Source organism: Urocitellus parryii, chromosome X, assembly GCF_045843805.1.
Source record: "Urocitellus parryii isolate mUroPar1 chromosome X, mUroPar1.hap1, whole genome shotgun sequence".
Classification (NCBI taxonomy): Eukaryota; Metazoa; Chordata; class Mammalia; order Rodentia; family Sciuridae; genus Urocitellus; species Urocitellus parryii.
In genome coordinates, this window is record NC_135547.1 from 117,809,702 (window position 1) to 117,831,717 (window position 22,016).

A 22,016-nucleotide genomic window follows, 5' to 3' on the forward strand; every position below is an offset into this window, starting at 1 on the left:
TCACAGAAGGCCTATAACTTGGGAAAAGTTCTTTACTATGTCTTTGATGCTTAAAAAAAAAGTCACAATTTTTAATGTAAAAATCCTTTATTGAGTGTATTTAAAAATACTTCTGAACCAGCCAGCCATCATTATCCATGATTCTAAGAGATTGTTTAATGTGTCTCTGAAGAAAAATCTCATTCCATTGGGATCCTCTCAGTCAGAATGCTTAAGAAAATTTGGTTATGAAATAAACCAAAATTTCCTTTTAAGCACAATCTATAAAAAGGTTTTTTTTTTCTAAGTAAGTTAATAATATTTATGAGATTCCAGGAGAAAAAGTTAGGCCACTGGAAGCAGACTTTTGCATTTATGTCTAAAATTATTTGAGTAATATCTACTTGCATACAGTATGTTAAATATAACAATTTTTCATTTTTAAGAAAATAAAATCATCATAAGCTCTTTCAGACAGCATAGTTGTAGTCCACAATTACTACACCACTTTACATATGTTTAAATCTTACACAGTTATTCAGATTTGCCATTAATTCTGGTTCTCTCAGTAATTACAATTTAATGAGATTTTATTATACTTTTAAGTTAGACTGAAATGAATTCCTCGAGATTTCCTTCAGAAAATATCAAAGGAATTCGTTTTAATAATTGAATCAGGTACTAGAGTTATTAGCTTAGAATGTAAGTTTGTAATAGAAATGAACTGAGTGATATGCTTTGAAGGCAACAGATGTGGGGGGTAGAGAAAGGTGTGAGTTATAAATCTTTTATGGAGCAGGCTGATTTCTAGTTATATCAGACAATGATATAGACACTTAATGTTAATCCACGTGAGCATCCGTAGAGGTAGATGAGAAGGGACATACATACACACACACACACATACACACACACACACACACACACATGCTCACTCTCGCACTCTCTCACACTCTAATTTGTATATAAGCTGTACTTCTGTAAGTAGACATAGTGGGGCATGCAAAACAACAGAAATGGCCATTGCTTCCTGTGTGCTTTAAATCCTGCTCAGCCTGTAGTTACCTTTAATAATTGAGAAGGATCAACTCAAATGCAGCTGTGTGCAACAGCTTTTGATGATAAGATTGGGAGAACAAAATACCAATGCTAATTGGAAATTGAGGTTTTGCAGTATGTCCTAGATTCGTATGACTGAAAGGGGCAGGGACCCCAGCATATGCACTCTGTATTAAGACAATTTTAACTTTATTGACTGTCAGTTCTTTCCTGGGCTATTGAAAGAGATTTGTTTTCTGACTTGCAGATAGGGAACCTATTTGGGGTACTTAACATGATTAGAAGCAGGTTTTAATTGTAGCATTAAAATAGTTGGAAAACTCCAAAAAGTGAGCCAGGTAAGTTATATGTGAACCATATTTTTAATTTTCTTAGATTCTGATTCCTAAGGTCATGCTATAAATAACTGAATATCTGAGAGTTGTTATTGAACAAAAAGTATATAACTTATATACTTGCTTAGCAATCAAATAATGTTTATAAATTTTTTAAAAATTGATGGACAAGTTTTGGGCTTCTGAGGGGCTTCTCCACTACAAATTGTGTGTCCTGTTGTTTTCCTTCTGTAGTATGAGTATGACTACGATGCAAATGGGGAGAGAGTTGTTTTGGGGAAAGGAACCTACGGGATTGTGTATGCTGGCCGAGACCTGAGCAATCAAGTGCGAATAGCCATCAAAGAAATCCCAGAGAAAGACAGCAGGCAAGTTGGCACTGACCTTCCACATTCTGTCATACTTGCCATCTCAACACCCCAAATCCCAGGCCCACCATGCATAGTACAGAAGATTTAAGAACAAAAGGATTGGGCTGGGGATGTGGCTCAAGCGGTAGCGCGCTCGCCTGGCATGCGTGCAGCCCGGGTTCGATCCTCAGCACCACATACAAACAAAGATGTTGTATCTGCCGATAACTAAAAAATAAATATTAAAATTCTCTCTCTTTAAAAAAAAAAAGAACAAAAGGATTATGTGATCACAAAACTTGTAATTTTCTTGTAATAAAAATAATTTGCTTTTGTTCTCTGTGTAATCTAAATAGATTGAGAAATGGACTAATTTCATTTAGACCTTTGCGGATTATAGAGTCATGTCTTAAAAGAAAGTTGCATTTGCATGCATCAACTCCATCTAAAGTTTTGCATTTTGAGGGGTGGGTACTGGGGATTGGATCCAGGCCTTCATGAATGTTTACAAAATGCTCTTAATACTCAGATACACCCCCAATCCCTTTTATAAAATTTTATTTTGAAACAGGGTCTCACTAAGTTACTGAGGCTGGCCTGAATTTGTCACCCTCTTGCCTCACCTCCTGAGTTGCTAGGAATACAGGCATGCACCACCATGCCCAGCTCTAAGCTTAACATTTTTACATAATCATTTGCAGATAAAAAGAATGTGACAAAAGTGTGACTGAGGTCTTTTTTTTTTCCCTCTTTTTGATGCTAGGAATGAAACCCAGGAACTTGAGCATGCTAGGCAAATGCTTGACCACTCAACAACAACCTCAGCCCTGACAAGAGTGCTTTTAAACTTATGTTGTCATAATTGAAATCAGCTATGATTTGTTTGGATATGACATTACAGAAAACTAAATGTAGTTGAAAGATCAGATTTTTGTGACATAGACTTTTTTTTAAACATTCTCCCCTTTAATCTGACCCATGAATTTCAGGCTATTTTTCTACTGTCGATACAGCTAATTTATTTTCTCGACATTTCTTAGTCTTATTAAATGTTCACTTCTTTTTGAATTTACCTAATCCTAATCTTAAACAAAAGCATAGCAGTGTTTACTGTCAAATGTTTCTGTAGAGAAGCTACATATTCAACCATGGCCACAGCATAGAAGATAATTATCCCATGTCAGCCCACAGTTGCAGCATTGCCCCCAGCACTGGGTCTTGATGGATATGTGCAAAAATTTCTCTATCTGGGTGATCACTATTGATTGGGGATGGGTTAAACATGATTTTCTACCCACTGTAAGACCCTTCATTCATTCATCCATTCAATTGTTGGTTTTCAGTGGGATAGCATGTGATAATTATGTAAATTATAAGGTCTGAAATGAATTAGTTCAAATTCTTCATTTTATACCAATCTGAAAACCCAGGTTAAAGAAGACTAAATGAATTCCCCAAGACTATGTACAGACAAGGCTAGGATCCAGGTCCCCTGAGTTCCTCATCCAGTATTGTGTCCCTTATTCTCATGATGAATAAGTTGTTGCATTCTTATAGATTTGGGGAATTCCTGGTGTGGACTGTGGTAGCACTAGCAGTTCTAGGTTTTGTTTTGTTTGGGTTTTTTTTTTTTTTTTTTTTTTTGGTACTGGGGATTAAACTCAGGGGCACTCAACCACTGAACCACATCCCCAGCCCTATATTTAGAGACAGGGTCTCACTAAGTTGCTTAGTGCCTCCGTTTTTGCTGAGGCTGTCTTTGAACTCTCAATCCTCCTGCCTCCACCTCCCAAGCCTCTGGGATTACAGGCATACACCCATGCCCAGCTTGTTCTAGTTTTTTGTGTGCATAACAGTTCCTGGATTTTTAGAGCTAAAAGGGGCCTTAGAGATCATTTTGTCTAACTCCCTGAATTTATGGCTGAACTTATGATGATCAGATACCTTCTGTGTGCCAGCTTCTGGGCTTGTGCTGGAGACTGAAAGATAACTATGATACTGTCCTGATACCAGGGTGCTACCAGTTTAGTGGGGATTGCAGATACTTTGCCCATGAGTCAAAGTGACAAGTGCCATAATAGAAGGATACACAGAGTGTATTCAGGACATAGATGAGAAGTGAATTTTCCTGGGTGAGTTGTGGCAATTTTGAGAAAATAAATCATCTTTAAGCTGGTCTTTGAGGGATGAGTAGGAGTTTGACAGAAAAGAAGGCCTACCTGAGGGAGAAACAAAGATGTTAATACACAAAATCTATTCAGAGAATAACAAATTTCTGATATGGCTTGAATGCAAGATGTGGGGCAGTGGAGAACTTTTGAGATAAAAACTTTAAAATGGTGTCATCTGGCATGATTTTGAAGGTCCTTGTGTGCCGTGTGAAAGAATATAGTCTCTGGAATTTATGGAGGGGAGTGATATGGTGAAGTGTGCATTTTAAGCAAATCCCAAGAATGAGGGATGAACTAAAAAGGCCAGACCCTAAAGCTGGGTTGATCATTAGGTGGCTACTGTTGTGGTCTGGGATGAGTGTGTAGAATGACTAGAAGGCAGCTGAGGACAAAATCTTTCAGAGCACCACCCTGCACAGCAGACAGAGAAAGGCATTTCTGAGAGTTCAGGCCCTATCAATAGTGACAGTAACAGTAGAAATCACTGAGTGCTTACCACACACCAGATATTCTATCTACTAGGTGCCTGAGAAACTTATCACACTTGGTCCCCAGCAGCTCTACATGGCAGGTATTATTATAGGTTAAATATTCCTTGTCTGGAAAACTTAGGGCCAGAAGTGTTTCAGATTTGGGATTTTTGTCAGATTTTGAAATATTTGCATATACACCATGAGGCCTGTTGGGGATGTGACCTAAGTCTAAACACAAAATTCATTTACATTTCATACACACCTTATATCACATAGCCTAAAGGTAATTTGATACATTACTATAGTGGTCCTATGTTTTGATTGTGACCCATCACACAAGGTCATGTTTGGAATTTCCTGCTTGTGGTATTATGTTGGCACTTAAAAAGTTTCAGATTTTGAAGCATTTTGGATTTTTGGACTAAGGATGCTCAGCCTGTATCCTATATTTTACAGATGAGAAGCTGAGTAGTCTTATAGGAAGGGAAGAGAAAGTTTCCATAAGGAAGGGATGGCCAGCAGTAGGGTGGATGCTGGTGAGGTGCCACAAGGGTCTAGAGCCCCCAGGATTTGGCAGGTGATGCTGGCTTTTTAAATTTTTCATGATAGGTACTCTCAGCCCCTGCATGAGGAGATAGCCCTGCATAAATACCTCAAGCACCGCAATATTGTCCAGTACCTGGGCTCGGTTTCAGAGGATGGCTACATCAAGATATTTATGGAGCAGGTGCCTGGAGGTGAGTAGTTGCTGTATTCTGGCAAATTCTGAAAATCACTCTTGAAAATACAATATGGACATCATTAATTGTCCTGCCATTTTAAAAAATGACAGACATTGTAGATGTTGGAAAACATTGGTTTCTCAGAAGAGTTGGATACAGACTTTCCAAATGTCACATAAACAGACTATTTCTGGTTTGTTTATTCAATTCACAAATACTCATTGAATATCTACTGAGTGCCAGCATTGGAGACAAAGAGATGAAGAGAGCAGTCTCCTGCCTCTAGGCCTTCATAGTCTAGGGAGTTTAAAGGTGGTTTGGAGAAAAGAGAACACAGGTTTTAAAAGTGACATTACAAAATAACATCAGTAACAAAATCAAACATCAGTGCTTTGTCCACAAAGTCCCCAAATGTAGGCAATAGAATATAGGAGAAAGAGTTTCTTGGATCTGGATTCAACTATCTAGTTTGAATCTGTCCAACAATCTATAAGCTGTGTGGCCTTGGGCAAATTATTTTACTACTTTACTGCCCTCAGTTATTTGGTAGAATAAATAAATTGTAAAATTAGAATATAATAATTACTGTAATAATTGTAGTAATAATTATTGGAATAATAATAACTATCTTAGTGGGTTTTGGGGTGGGTTAAATGAGATGATGCATATATAGCTCTAGAACAGAGCCTGGCAGCAAGCTCACTGAAATAATTATAAAATTTATGAAAGTTTTAAATATTAATTATTATCTGAATACAAATGTAAAAACTTTGGTTAGAAACTTGTATTTGTTCCTTTATTCATTCTACCAGAAATCAAGAGTCTATTATTATTCAGAGTCTAATTTTATACATTAAGATCTAGGCAATGGGCTCAATTTTGAGGGTTATGTTAAGGATACAGTACAGTGTCTTTTTCCTCAGGTAACTCATAGCCTAATAGAAAAACGTGTCCATTGCTGTTCACATTTGTTACTGTTCCAGGTTTTGCGATGAAGGGTAACAACAGAATTAGAGATGGAAGCCAGACACAGTGGCACATGTCTGTAATCCCAGCTACTCAGGAGACTGAGACAAGTGGATCACAAGTTCAAAGCCAGCCTTGGCAATACAGGGAAATTCAGTCTTGGAAAAAAAATATTTATTCCCTTTTATAGATGGGGGACCGAAGTATAGTAAGGTCGCATAGCCCTGTATGAGTGGCACAGTTGAGACCGGCTGATACCCAGGAGCCTGTTCTTACCAGCAGGCAAGCCACCTTCTCTGGGACATGTGGTCAGAGAGTCTGAAGGGGGGGGGGTGGGTTTCTTCTGGCCTAAGTGTTCAGTGTTCAGTAGAATAATGGGGAAGGCTTGTTAATCAGGATGGTCCTACCCCTCTACCATTGGGGTAGGTGACCTACCATTGGGGCCTTTTCACAATGAGGACAAAGAGGCCTAGCCTTCTCTAATCCTAGTCCTTGTCACCTCCAAAGACCACTCATTCTAGACCTGTCCACTTTTGATTTGATTACAGCAAGAGGTGTAAATCTGGCTTTGACTCAAACAGAAGGTTGTCCAGGAAACAAATGTCATGGGATCCGAGTCATTTATGACATTGGATCATGCCTCTTTAGTTCAAGGAGCCATATTTCACTATTCTCCTGACTTCATGTAGCTGAACAGAGCTAATCCCAAAGTTGGCCCAACTGAATTTCAAGGATCACAAGGGATTCTTCTTTGTCCTCTACTTTAATCTGGCCAACAGGCTGATTTGCTTCCAGTCTGTTCTCTGGCTGTGACTGTAGAGAGGCAAGACTCATTGCATTTAGCAATATACAATGATATAGGTATGAAGTGCTTATGTCAGGTTAGAGATGTCACTTCACTACATTTCCCTAAACTCGTTACAACTGAATCTTTGTCATCCTTATGAATGTTTTACTGTGTCCATTTCTAGGAAGCCTCTCTGCTCTTTTGCGATCCAAATGGGGGCCAATGAAGGAGCCCACTATCAAGTTTTATACCAAACAGATCCTGGAAGGCCTTAAGTATCTCCATGAAAACCAGATAGTGCACAGAGACATAAAGGTACAGGCTTTTCTAAACCAACAAAGTGTCATTTTGCTCATATCTAGTCATGATAACTGTCGGTGCAGCATGTGCTGAGTGACTTGCTCATGGGAAGGTTGGGAGGGCTTTTTTTTTTTGAGACCATTTTTCAAGGTTTGAACCATTAAATGTCAGTTTGTTTAAATCTGTCTTTAAGCATTTTGTACTATTCTTCTCCTGAAGGGTGATAATGTTCTGGTAAACACCTACAGTGGAGTGGTGAAAATCTCTGATTTTGGAACCTCTAAACGCCTCGCAGGAGTGAACCCATGCACAGAAACCTTTACTGGTAAGCATAGCAGAGTAGGGCTATGGTGTCCATTTTAGTGTTAAACTTTCTTCACAAGCTATAGTCATTGGAAGGGTATCTTCTCAGTGCAGATGCATGAGGTATTGTCCCCAACTTCAAATCACCAGTTAGTTGTACATTACCAGACCACTAGGTAGAATGCCACTCACAAGTGACCTGTGTCTTTTTGAAATTCCTGCTTAAAAGCAACAGTAGCCCAAACCTTGATCCTTGGAAAAGAAGTACTGATTTTGAGTAAATAAAGATTTATGGTCTCCTAAGGAGGAACATAAAGGTCACAAAGGTCTTGCTTTATAGTGTTATGAAACAGCTCTCATATCTCATAGCTCTGAAATAAGCTATAAAAGGGACATGGCTGGGGGTGGGGCTGTAGCTCAGTGGCAGAACGTTTGCCTAGCATGGGTGACGCACTGGGTTCGAGCCTTAGCATCACATAAAAATAAACAAAATAAAGGCATGCTGTCCATCTACAATTACAAAAAAAAAAAAAAAAACTTAAAGGGTCATGGCTGTTTTCTATCTCTGTAGTCACCAAAGCTGTAGAATGGACAGCTTGAGTCTTATTTTGAATAAAGTCTCAGCTTTGAAGGACTTTTCTTCAACAAGAGACTTGTTGTATGTTAGTTGCTGGACACCCACAGTGGAGACACATTCTCCATCAAAAGGGAATTTTAATGCCTCAAAAATGACTTTTAAGTTGTAACACAAGGGGAAGTGTGTGAGTTTCAAAATGGGAAAATATGGCACCAGGGCTTCATCAGAATCTCCCATTGAAAGAGCATGTTGAATCTTCATTTTTTGTTTCTGGTACAAATATACATATGCTACATATATCATATGTGTATGAATATGTATGTAGGACTGGCCCTTTTTTCTCTCTTAGCACTTTACTACCCTAATTGAAAATGACTTATATCCTCCTCTTTGGAAGCCACCAGTTAGCTTAGCAATACATAGCAAGAGGGGCTCTGATATGACAAGGAGTAATTTCAAAAACATAAAACCCCCCAACAATTTATCTCATAATTAGCATCCCTAAGGAGAAAAAAAATCTCAAAGAAAACACATGTATAATTCATTATCACATATCACATTTCCCAAGTAATTGGTTTGAGGAGGCATGAATTTTGCATTGCAAAATAATGCATGGGTGTTTGGGGGATAATAAAGAAGGGGTCTCATTTTGGTTAGGAAATTCCCTTGCATGTAATTACTCTTTGAAAAACAGAGCAGTTCTGTAAAGAAATCTGAGTTAGTTGGTACAGAACTCTGGGTTGGATGGATCTGATGGAGCTTTTTCCTGATAGTACTCAGAGGTCTTCTGAGTCTTGGCAGGAGAACCAAGGGCTTCAGGCAACTTCTTGGCCTGGATCCCTCCCCTCCTGTGTCCCTCTCAAGGGCTCTCATCACAGGTGTAAATGGACTAGAACAGGCTCCCCCCCCATACTGGGGATCCAACCCAGGTCCTCAGGCATGCTAGGCAAGTGCTCTATCACTGAGCTACAATGCAGCCCTCTTGTTCTTGTTCTGGTAGTTAACAGCTTTATTGAAGTATAACTTGCATATCATAAAGGCACCCATTTAAAATGCACAATTCAGTGGTTTCTGGTAAACTTACTACATCATGTAGCCATTATCACAATATATTTTTTGTTTGTTTATTTTTAGTGCTGGCTTTGAACCCAGGGACACTCTACCACTGACCTATATCCCTAGCCCTTTTTATTTTTTATTTTGAGACAGGGTCTTGCTAAGTTTCTGAGGCTGGCCTCAAACTTGTAATCCTCCTGCCTCAGCCTCCTGAGTCATTGGGATTACGGGTGTACAGCACTGTGCCTGGCTACAATGCAGGTTTTGAACATTTCTACCACCTCCAGAAGATCCTGTGCCCCTTTGCATTAATCCCTGTTCCCACTGCAGCTCCAGGCCATCACTGATCAACTTTGTTTGCTGATTTGCACGTTCTGGGTTATTTCATACATGTGGAATGATAAAATATGTGATTTGCAGCATCTAGCTGCTTTTACTTAGTGTGATATTTTTCAAGGCTCATGCATGCTCTAGCATGTATCAGCCCTTCATTCCTCTCAGGCTGAAATAGTATTCCATGGTGTGGATGGACAACATTTGCCAGTTAATGGTCATTTGGGTGGTTTCTACTTTTGACTGTCACAAATAGTGCTGCTATGATCATTCACATGCAAGCTTTTGTGTGAATGTATATACGTTTTCATCCCTCTTGAGTAGATACCTAGGGACAGAACTCAGAATAGGAACTATAGTCTATGGCTATAAATGTCCTTGGTTCAAGGATGAGCAGGTTCAAGTCCTGGCTCAACCACTTGCTAGCTGGAAGACCTTGGACATGTTACCCACCCTGTGTGTACCTTAGGTTTTTCATAAGTAAAATGGAAATGCTCACATTACTTACCTTATAGGGTTTTTAAAGAATTAAATGTGTTAATATTGAAAAAGTACTTTGATCGCTATCTGGCTTATAGCAAGTAAACTTGGAAGTATTTATTAATTTAAAAAGAAATACCTATTTTCATATAGAAATTGCAGGGTATTAGAGCTGGAAGGAGCCTTTGAGAGAATTGAGTTCCTGTGTGTATCTAGTGTGTTGAACCTGTGGGACTCAAAGGTTGTCATGATAAAAACCATTGTATTTTTTTCCCCACTGCCCCATAATATCCTGCCCAGAGCAGTGGGCCTTTCCCATGACTTTTCCAGCCACCTTCAGAAGACAAAGAGTCCAAATGACACTTTAAAGAGCAAACAGGTTGAATTGAGTGATAAAAAGAATGTGGGCTCATATACTCATCAATGGTCTGGTCCTCATTCCCAGGGCCAACTCCTCTCCCCTCGCCCTCCCACCTACAGCAGTAGGCAGTGATCTCTGCTCAGGTGACTCAATGTTGCTTCTCTTCTGTCACCTCTTTTTTCACTCAATAGCTACAGAAAGGCAAGGCAAGGGGCTTGACATATTGTCACTTGACTAGTACTGCTATAAGCTGAGTTTGTGTGCTATGGACCTGGGTGATGTTTCCTGTTAATTGCTCTTGATGGATCCCCTTGAATGTGACCCTCCACATCATGGGCAGGGGCCTGCCTTTGGTTGACTAACCCCTGCCCCTCCCCAACTCTTGCCCCTCACATTCTACCCACCCCTTTTCAACTTTCCATGGAGGAATTCAGGTCTTGGAAGACTGCCTTTAAGCTAGATTCCTCTGGGGAAAACAAACAAAACCCCTAAACCAATGGGCCTCACTTTTTAAGAGTTAAGGGTTTCTGCTCTTCAAGCCATTGTTGAGAGGTAATGACAATATTCCCAGACTTTACAATCCTCTGTCTCTGCTGCTATAAGTGACTTTTGCTCCCTTGAGAACCAGTCCTCTGTGCACCTTACCTCTAGGGGATGTGCATATATTGAGCTCTGAGTAGTTTGAAGACCTTGGGTTGGGAAGAAGTGGTCTCCTCCAGGGACCATCCCTTGGGTTGGGCAACTAGGGAAGCCCCCACCACCATGGGAGGCTGCACCTTCTTTAGTATTAAAGTTTGAAACATCAGGCTCTAACAGTATCTGAAAGACTGTGCTAGTCAGCTCTTTGTTGCTATGACAAAATACCTGAGAAAAACAACTTAAAAGGAAAAAGACTTTATTTTGACTCATGGTTTCAGAGGTCTCAGTCCATGGTCATCTGGCTCCATTATTTCTGGGCCCACGGTAAGGCAGAATGTCATGCCAGATAGCAAAGTTGTTCCCCTTATGGTGTCTGGGAAGTAGAGAGTGGGAGGAAGGTGTTAAGGACAAGATATTATCCCCAAAGGCACATCCCCAAGGATATACTTCCTCCAATTAGGTCCCACATCCTACAGTTTCCACCAGCTCCTACTCAGCTATGAATCCATTAGTGCATTAATCCATTGATGCATTGATGAAATGAGAGCTCTCTCTCCAAAGAGGCTGCCTTCAATACCCTACTATTGTATCTCCCCTCTCTAAACACTCTGAACCCCTTGGTCTGGATGGGATGCCTCTGAGCAATAGGCCCAAGACTTGTGTACCCAGAGATCTGAGGTGCCCTTAGAAAATGTGTACCTTGTGGCCCCAGTCTCTCACCTTGTCCTGGTATCTGTATCATGTCTTGGTGCCTTTGTCAAAAAGCATTACCTTGGGCTGCAGTTGTAGCTCAGTGGTAGAGTGCTTGCTTAGCATGTATGAGCCACTGGGTTAGATCCTCAGCACCACATAAGAATAAATAAAAGTATAAAAAACACAATAACATTATTTTAAAAAGTATTTCCTTATGCCATGTATTTTCCCTGCTGATAATTTGAAAATCCTGTTTGGGCAATTGTCCAGGAGCTGCTAACAAATTTTATGTTCCAAGGGGGCTGGGTTAGTGTTTGTGGGTCTTCTGGACACCTTTTTCTGCATTCAGCACCACCACCCTGGTGTAGGTGCTGAGCCAGTGACAGTGAGGTGGGGCACCCGTTGGAGGAAATGGAGTTTAGGAAGGATATGAAGCCCCTATAGATGTAAGGCAGGCCAGTTTCCCAGGATTTGTGCATGATTCAGATGCCCCACAATGCCATCTTTGCTTGGGGGTGCAAATAGGAGGGTAGGATTAGAACTTTGAGGGGAGTGTCATTGGGCTGGAGCAAGTCCCTTGGAAGGGCAAGATGAAGATGGTTCTGGGGAGTAATAGAGTGACAAGAAGGTAGGGACTGGAGTCACCTGAGGGTCCAGAGTAAGCTTCCTCTCAGGAACAAGGAAGAACAAGTCCCCTTTCCATCCTTCTGGGATCTCTTTAGCACTGCCTAATTGCAAAGCCTAACAGGGAACCTCAGGCAAAGCAGAAATTTTTTTTTTTTTTTTTTTTGGTTTGGTTTTGGTTTTGGTTTTGGTTTTTTTTTTTTTTTGAGCTCCAGATCCAGCAGCACAGAGCAGAGCTGGGAGATGATAGCTTAAGAAACAACACAGTGTCAAATCATTTTTTAATTAATGAATTTTGGATTCATTAGAAGGCACATTCCCTGCCAACACCTCTCCCTTTGTTATTCACAGCAGCAACTGCCTGCAGGGGATATTGTATCACCGGAAGTTCCTTTCCTGTGGCTCTGGGGTTTCCTAATAGTGCATCAAGAGTGATGCACCTCCATCTTGCTCAACTCTGCAACTGACTGAACACTTCCCCACCAGTTTATTAGCTCTGGAGACCAAAGCCATCATTTGTGTCGCACTGATGAGTTGTGCTCACTAATACAGTCTTATTTTATATTTAACTTTAGATCAATTGAAATGAAATCAAATCAAGTTAAAACAATTTAAAATTAATTTCTTCTGACTCGCTAGCCACATATCCACAGCCAGTATGTGGCTAATGGCTACCATATTAGATGGCATAGAATAGAGCATCCCCATCATTAAAGAAAATTATTTTGGTCACAGCTGTTCCTAGAGTCTTTAAAATGTTCATGGGAAGGAAAAATGCTGGTAAGACATTGGATCTTTAAGAGAAGGACATAGCAGTAGCTTATTCAAACTTTTTAAAAATTTTTTTTATTAGTTGCTCAAAACATTACAATGATCTTTACATATCATACATTTGATTCAAACTTTTTATTTTATTTTTTTAACTGAAAATGAGCCCTTTTTATTGTAAAACTCAGGAAACCTGTTTTGGTTGAATGATCTTGAGACGGGACCTTTCATTTCTCTGGACATTAGTGTTCCTGTAACACCATGGCTAAGGTCATCTCTGAATTTGATGTTTTCTTCTAAACCTCTTTGCCAGCCTATAACATCTGCTAATGTCCCAGCCACATTTTCCCTTTCCTGTTGCTTAATTTCAAGGAAAACCAAAGATTTTACTCCTAGAGCCCTTGATTGAGCTCCCTGCTCCCCATCTTTCTATTCAATAATCCCTTCGTCTTCCTGCTACCATATCCAATCAGTGCCTTCCCTGGGGTAACCTCTGGTAGCTCATGAACCACAGGAGAAAGTCCAAAGCCAGTCTTTTTTTAATATTTATTTTTTAGTTATAGGTGGACACAATATTTTATTTTTATTGGTGCTGAGTATCGAACCCAATACCTTATGCATGCTAGGCGAGCACTCTACCTCTGAGCCACAACCCCAGCCCCCAAAGCCAGTCTTCAGAACATACAGCTTGCCATTTAGACTGTGCCCTTGCTGCTCTCCTTAATCCTTTCTACACCCTGCCCCTAGTGAAATATCACTTGTTGTTCCCTGGACTCTATACTTTATACCCATGTTCTTGCTCAAGTTCTTCCCTATACCTGAACACCCTCCTATCCCTTTGACCACCTCTTCAACCGTAGTAGCAGGAACCTACTTCATTGGCAGTGCCAGCTGATGCCCCTTTGGATCACATTCTTGGCAAGGCGACACTTTACCCAGGCTGCTCCTTGACAATGTCTGAACCTGGTTAAGATTCTAGAGCCAATATGGGACTCTGCCAATGGGCAAATTATGGCCAAGTTCTCCTTGGTGACCTGGCTGAAGCCCTCAGTGCTGAGACTCTTCTACCTAATTCTTCCTCCCTCCATTTCCCCCAGGGCTCAGGCCTGCTTTGTAGTATGGCACTCTCCCTGCCAATCCTGCCCTCCCCTTTATCCTTCATAGACCTTCTCCCCAATAAATCTCCTATATGTCTAATCTTATTTTGGCATTTGCCTCTCAGAGACCGAAAGAAATTGACAGTCATAGATTTCCCTGATTCAGACCAGACAGAATCAAGCACTTTTTCATCCACATTCTTCCAGTCCTCTGTGTATATCACTTAGCACATTTTACCATCACAGCTGCTGCTACCACCACCATTATATATGTCTCCTCCCCTGGGAAGCTTTTTGTGATCAGGCTGTTTCTCCCATTCCAGTTTCCCTGTATTTGGTATGTGCTAAAACATGCTAATTGAATTGGGCCCCTTTATCCTTTGAGGGACTAAGCAATCCTCTCTCAATATGCATAGTATTGAAAGAAGCTATGTTGCATGTTTTGGGTTAAAAAGTGATGAAGCCATATTATTTATGCATAGAACAAGGCTCCTTCCACTATTAATGAGACAATTAAGCCCCCAGACTTGTTTTTACTAATGGTCCAATATAGTGCTCTGATTTTTGCATTTATTTTCTATATAGGTACTCTGCAGTATATGGCACCTGAGATTATTGATCAAGGACCTCGTGGGTATGGTGCCCCAGCTGATATCTGGTCCCTGGGCTGCACCATCATTGAGATGGCCACCAGCAAGCCTCCATTCCATGAGCTTGGTGAACCACAGGCAGCAATGTTCAAAGTAAGACACATTTGGTCATTTGGGTGGTTTAGATGTTGGGGAAACAATTTAAAACAAGATCTCTTCTCAATCTTGAAAACTTATACACAAAGTAGAGAAGGAAAACAGTTTTATTATTTAATAAGTATTAAACTAGAATGCAAGGCACATCACAGATAATCTGCTAAGATTTCAAAGACTGAAGGAAATCTCACCCCTTTATATTGCTAAGTAGATAAAATTCATTATAACCACATTCTCAAGATAAATAACTAGACCTCAAGTGAGAGGACTTGACAACTCCTCTTAGATTCACCTGGTAATTGAGGTGACCTTTTATGTTAGGAAATTGGCTTTTTGCAGAGAAAAAAAATAAACCTGTTTTATCTTAAGATAGGAGGTAGTTTTAGAGTGAGGCACCACCAAAGTTGGCCCCCTTCCCTCCTACAGAAACTGGGAGATAGAGGAACTGTCTTCCTCAATGATTTCATTTCAAAGCAATGGCTCCCAAGTCTTGGGAAAGATGTTTCTGGTAAGAGGCTTATCTAGCTGTTAAAAAGATTTGCATGCACCAGGTGCAGTGACACGTGCCTGTAGTCCCAGCAGCTCGGGAGGCTGAGGCAGGAGGATCACAAGTTCAGAGCCAGCCTCAGCAACTTAGTGAAGCTCTGAGCAACTCAGTGAGACCCTGTCTCTAAATAAGATATTAAAAAGGGCTGGGGATGTGGCTCAGTGGTTAAGTGCCCCTGGGTTCAATCCCTAGTAACAACAGCAATAACAACAACAAAACATCTCAAGAGAGAAAGAACAAAAAATTCTAAGTTCTCTAAAGTAAATGCTCTAAGAATCCTCTTCCTTTATGTTGGAAGGGGATAATTAAGCCTCTTATGTTTCATTTGCATTTGCCCTTTCTCTGGGTAAGGCTCAAAGGCCATGGTGTGGTATGTGTCATTGAAGGAATGGATTTTGGAGAGGCAGAACTGCAACAACCTTCTATGGCTAATGGAAGGCCACTCCGTGTGTGGAGGCTAACATATCAGTGGTGGTTTTACTGCTGGGCAAGTGGGACCTTGAAAGGGGATATACTTGCTTATGACCCCACAGGAAGCTGATGCCAGGACAACCCTGTGTGCCCAAGGTCAGGTCTGCAGTTTCTGACTCTTGAGTATCTTTGGAAACATTTAAGGGGCTCCAGCCCTGAGAGTCCATTATCAACAGTGACCTTCCATGGAAGATAGTTTTAAAATTTTTTTCTAGTTGTGGGTGGACAGAATGTCTTTATCTTTTTTTTTGTTTATTTTTATGTGGTGCTAGGGATCGAACCCAGTGCCTCACATATGCTAGGTAAGTGCTCTGCCTCTGAGCTACAGCCCCAGCCCCTATGGAAGATTTTTATTCATCCCAAAAGGGTGGGGGGGGGGTCTCAAAAAGTCAAATAGCCATTGTTTGTAGATAATGAAGCTACAGTACATTGACATAGCTTCATAGTACATGTCCAGAGGCCTTTTAGTAGCTTTTCTGCCACATTTGGCAGCCTCTGTCATGGCCTGCATCATTGCTGGACCCTCTGGCTCAGCCCCTTGGGTAGAAAGACCTCAAAAATATGAGTGTGGGATTGTGTCCTCTGAGGTGAGCATAGCACCTTCAACTGGCTCTGAGCAGCACTCTGTGCTCTGGGTACCTTGGCTGCTCTCCTCAGCCTGACTGGGCCCCAGCAGAAGATTCTCAGAGCTTCCTTCCATTATATCAGCTGCCCAGGTAGCTTCAAGGCCAACACCTCAAGTCCACCAAAGTTTTCTGGTCCCTACAGTGCTAACAGAACCCTGAAGACAAGGACTAGAAGACAGCAGCAACCTTCTTGAACATATCAGTGACCATTCATAACCCCCAGTGAAGTTAAAGATCTCACCTGCAGCTTCCATCACAGGCCTTAGAATAAATAGCAGCTGGTGCTTGGAAAAACATGGTGCCCACAGGAGAGCCATGTCTGTCTGTTTTCTGATCTGTTGACTTTCTGTAAAACTCCAGAAACCCAGCCGAAGGCTGTGACTTTCTCAATTCATCCACCGGGCATGAACAACTCCCAGGATCTTCTTCCTGCCTCCTGTTTTTGGTTAGCTCATTATCTGTACAAATTCTTTGCAAAAATGTTGATTTGTTTGGGTCACACATGAAGTCACTTTATGTTGCCAACAAAAAAGTTAGTATTGAGCAAATAATGTCCACTGTGTTATTCATTTCTTGGATAGTAGAATCCTTCAACAAAAATTTTAAAAACTTCTGGGCAGTGTCTGAAACAAAGGGAATTATTCTTCCCCCAAGGGGAGTGTTATGGGTTTAATTGTGTCACCCAAAATGATATATGGAAGTCCTTATCCCCAGAAACTCAGAACATGACCTTATTTGGAAGTAGGGTTTTCACAGAAAAAAAATCACATTAAAATGGTATCAGAGTGGACCCCAAAGCAGCAATGACAGGTGTCCTTATTAAAAAGGGATATTTGGACTCCAAGACAGACATGCACAGAGAGAAGACTGTGTGAAAGCAGGGAGTTGGGGTGATGCATCTTAAGAGACTGGCCTCAGGGGGAGACCTTGGTCTCAGCCTCCCAGATTCCAGAACTAGAAGGCAATACATTTCTGGTGTTTAAGCCCCCCAGTTTGTGATACTTTGTTACAGTAGCCCTGGTGGACCCTTAAGGGAGCTTTTAAGTCATAGCAGAGCACTCTAATAAGTGATGTATTTGCAAGGTGGTAGGGTGTGCTGTCCACGAGTAGCAGTGTCCTGGGAATGGGATGTGTCCACCTCATCAAGGGCCTTTGGGAGGTGAAGTCAGAAGGTCTGCAGCACCCAGGTCTTTGCTCCCACATGTCGTGCAGGAAAGGAGCCCAAGCCAGCCCTCAGGATTGCTGAGGGGCTGGCCATGAGCTTGGATCGGGAAGACAGAACAGCTTCCTCCACTGGATTGAGTGGGCTTGGAAAAGACACAGGGAAGGCTGTAAACTTTAAGATGACAATGCCTAAGAAAACTAGAGAGCCACTCCTGATGGGAACAATTATGCAAGAAGAGGTTATTCAAGGTTTGTCGGAAACATTTCCATGTCATAGTGAGATGTGGACTCTGGTCACAGAAACAGGGAACCTTTGGCAGGATAGCAGTCGACTATCCAAAAGTGGGCCCTGAAACAGCCATTCTAGCAAGAACTATGAAATTAAGGAGCAGTTCACTTCCCTCAACTGCTGTATCCCTAGGGAGGAGGCCCTGGCTTGGCTGTGGATGACAACTTGTCTGTGAGTAGCAGCCTCAGGTTTTGTATGCTTATGGCTTAGAGCTGGAGGATGGGGACCTGGGCTGTGGATGCATAGGGACTGAGAGGTGTGGTGAGGTGTCTCTTGGGAACAGATAGTAGAAGCCTTTGAATAACCTCAGAATGTGGCTCTCCTGCCCCAGGCTTTGGCCCAGTTCCCTCTCAAGTCTCTTGTGCTATGTAACTAATAACTATGTGACTTGTTATTCCTCACAGTTCTGTGAGTGGACTGTTGGCTGGCTCTCCTGCAGGCCTTGCCTGGACTCACACCTGTGGTTGTATCCAGGTGGCAGCTTGGCTGGGGCAGGATCCTCTGAGAGGTCCTTTTGCAGGTGACTGAGGATGTGGCGGTGAGGGTCGGACCTTTCTGTCCACACAGTTGTCCATCCTGGACTCCTTCCCTGTGTGGTGGTCTCAGGGCTCCAAGAGGACCAGGGCAGGGACTACAAGACATCTTAAGGCCTAAGCTATGAAACCCTCACATAGAACTTTCACCTCAGTCTCTTGGTGAAAGGAAAGTCACAAAAGGCCACCCTATTTCTGTTTGTTTTTATTTTTTCAGTGCTGGGGATCAAATCCAGGGCCTCACCCATGCTAGGCAAGCACTCTACTACTGAGCCACATCACAGCCTTCAAAAGGCCAGCTGAGACTCCAGGGATAGGGAAATAGAGACCACCTGTGGATAGGAGGAGCAGGAACATAGCAATGCAAAGGGGCATGGACAGAACTGAGCATCTTTGGGGCATTCCCAGCCCCTCATAGGATGGAGGTGTAGGAGCTTTCTGTTGAAAATTCATTCCCCTGAATCACCTCAGGCTTCACTGACACATTGGTTACCCCTCCCTTAAATGCAGGTGGGAATGTTTAAGATCCACCCTGAGATTCCAGAAGCTCTTTCAACTGAAGCCAGAACCTTCATCTTATTCTGTTTTGAGCCTGACCCTCAAAAACGGGCCACTGCCACTGATCTACTCAGAGAGAGTTTCTTAAGGCAGGTGAACAAGGGCAAGAAGAACCGAATTGCTTTCAAGCCCTCAGGTGAGGCTTACCTGGACAGCTGGGGAGATGCCCTGGGCCTGGGGCTTCTCTGCTGCTTACAAAGAGTGCTAGCTCTCCATAGCATTGAGCTTCCATGTTATGCCTATTTATGTGAAGAGTGGCAGGGATGGTGCTGTGGGTTTGAAGGTTGTCAAAGTCCATCTAGCAAACATCCCTCCATTTCCTGACAGGCACAGGGAGCCTGGAGGGTGACTGTGAGGTCCACTCCCCCAACTTCCTTGAAGTCTTTCTTTTGGGAATGTGTGGAGGTGGGAGATGAGAGGTACCTGTCTGGGGTTTGTGTCTCCCCTAAATGTAGAGCCTGATGTTTCATCTTTGGAGCCTGGCCTGCCATCCTGGCCTTGATTAAAGGGTGTGTTAGGGATGCTTGCCTGTGGTAGCTTTCCCACAGGCCTTCAAAGCCCAGTGACACCTTCTAGAATAGTAGCCTGTAAGTAGCAGTGACAAAGAGCAGCCTGTGAAAAGGAAGCCATTTGCCACTTTCCCTCTGGGGTGGATGGAATCAGAAGGCATGGCAGAAGGACTCTAAACTTGCTCCATAGAATGTGACCCTAGACCACCTGTTTATGATGAGGCCCATCTCAGACCTACATTTCTCACCATGGTCTCAGGTGACTGTTCACACCACCTAAGTCAGAGCTGTGCAGGCTTAGCAAGCCCCCAGGTGGGCACCTGGGTCTGAGAGGCTGCCAGAAGCTCAACCTCCACCTGGTCCTTCTCTGAGCCTCTCCATTCCCTGTCTGGCTGTCCCCCACAGAAGGAACCCGCATTGTCACCAGTGCCCTGGCCCTGCCGTCACCAGGGGAACCTCTGGGCAGTAGCAGCAGCGAGCATGGCTCCATCTCCCCAGACTCTGATGCCCAGCCTGACACATTCTTTGAGAGGACACAGGTGCCCAAGCACCAGCTCAGTCACTTTCTCAGGTACTGCCCGTTTCCCTTGTTCCCCTGTTGTGGTCCTGTGAGGGGTGCTGCTGTTCCTCAGTGATGCAATACTTGCTGGGTCATAACCAGAGGGCTGGGAAGGGCTTTTGCTTTCCTGCAGGGCAGCAGAATGTCTGGGGACAAGCCAGGAGAGCACTTTGCTTACTCCCTGCCCTCTCTGTTCCACTGTCTTATTTCCTTCCTCCTCTGCACTTCCCTCTCCTGTCTCTTCTTCCCCTCATTTTTCCCTGTTTTCCCCTCCCACATACCCCCTTATTCTCTCCCCTTTCCCTCTCTCAGCTTGCCTTCCCTTCTACTCCCCCTCTTTCCTCTCCCTTCCTCTGCTCCCCCCCTCTCAACCCCACTTTTTTTCCCCCTTCTCCCCGCGAACTTGGCTACTATGGGGGAAGCAAAGGGGAGAGGGGGACATGGCCTCCCTCCTCCTTCAGCCTTGTTCCCTGCAGCTTCCTCTTCTTGAGCCTGGGGACTGCAGTGTATTCCTCTTAGCCCCGCCCCCACAGCATATGGTGGTACACTTCCTGGTGATAGGATTGTTACATGTGTTTCGTCTGCAGCGTTCCAGACGAGAGCTCAGCCTCAGAAGACCGGAATGCACTTTCTTCCCCAGATGACAGGGACCAGGGCCTCTTTCTGCTGCGCAAGGACAGTGAGCGCCGTGCCATCTTGTACAAAATCCTTTGGGAAGAGCAGAACCAGGTGGTTTCTAACTTGCAGGAGTGTGTGACCCAGGTACTGGGAATGGCATCTGCTAATCTAATCCCATCCCACCTGGGTCCAAGTCCCTGGACAGGTTTGAACAGGAACCACTCCTCTCTGTGGCCTGGAACATTTGCATAGTTAGAGTGAGCACCATAAGTATTTCCTAACATCCTTCCCTTCCCCAACAAAACAAAAGAATATACAAAGAAAAAACTCCGCTAAAATGTGAATTTGCAGATCACTGCTGTGCTTCTAGGCATTTGCAGGGTGGTGCTACCACCTGGTGGAGAAAGAGCCACATGGCAGCAGAAACACCAGGAAGCTGAAGGGCTTCTAGCCTCTGCCTCTTATCATCTTGGTTTTGAGGCCTAGGGTGGAGTTAACCCCCAGCTGTAGGACATGCTAAAGCTGCCCTCAGAATCTGGGAGAACAGCCACTTTATGGAGAATGGTTATGGATGAAAAGATTTGAGTTTTAACTAGGACACAGCAGTAGTATACTGATCCCCCTATCTTTATTTTGGATGAGGAAGGTCCTTTTAGGAAGAGGTCACTGCCACACTATAAACTAGGCCTTTTGATGAGGGGTCAAACAGGAGGTAGAATCATTCAGTGGGACTTAATGGTGAGGATGTGTGCTTGCCAGAAGACCCCCCCCCCCCAGGAAGGATATAGAGGGAATTCTAAGAACAAAGGCTCCTTCTTCCCCAAGGGATTCCACAATTCTGTTAGCAAATGGGCAGTCTAGTTTCCCACAATACATTTTGAATTTTCTATCCCACTTCCCTTACTCATTCAATGAAAATGATTCATATGTTTGTGTGTATGTGTGGTCAGAGCTCAGAGGAGTTGCATCTCTCAGTTGGTCATATCAAGCAAATAATCGGGATCCTGAGAGACTTCATTCGCTCCCCAGAGCACAGGGTGATGGCATCCACAATATCAAAGTTGAAGGTGGACCTGGATTTTGACAGCTCATCCATCAATCAGATTCACCTGGTACTGTTTGGATTTCAGGATGCTGTAAGTGTTCCATCTGACCCTGGAGAACATGATAATCACCATCGTCTCCCATAGCCCCCATTTCTTCTCATCTGTTTACACCTGAATGCTGAAATTTAGCAGCTCCTCCTAAACATTGAGGATGTAGGTAGGTATAGGAAATGTCACCTGAGTGAGTGGGCTGATTGCCTTTGGCCACAGAGAACAT

At 42.9% G+C, this 22,016-nt stretch overlaps 1 protein-coding gene across 1 annotated transcript in view; it reads left to right on the forward strand.

Moving 5' to 3' along the window:
* The window catches only part of Map3k15 (mitogen-activated protein kinase kinase kinase 15), a 114,602-nt gene that overhangs the window by 86,051 nt on the left and 6,535 nt on the right, over positions 1-22,016 (forward strand). Inside the window, exons 15-23 of the mRNA XM_026405447.2 lie at positions 1,608-1,741; positions 4,977-5,104; positions 7,027-7,157; positions 7,362-7,467; positions 14,659-14,816; positions 18,960-19,143; positions 19,922-20,087; positions 20,663-20,837; positions 21,644-21,829. Coding sequence (XP_026261232.2) covers positions 1,608-1,741; positions 4,977-5,104; positions 7,027-7,157; positions 7,362-7,467; positions 14,659-14,816; positions 18,960-19,143; positions 19,922-20,087; positions 20,663-20,837; positions 21,644-21,829 — 1,368 coding nt within the window. The remainder of the gene's footprint in view (positions 1-1,607; positions 1,742-4,976; positions 5,105-7,026; positions 7,158-7,361; positions 7,468-14,658; positions 14,817-18,959; positions 19,144-19,921; positions 20,088-20,662; positions 20,838-21,643; positions 21,830-22,016) is intronic.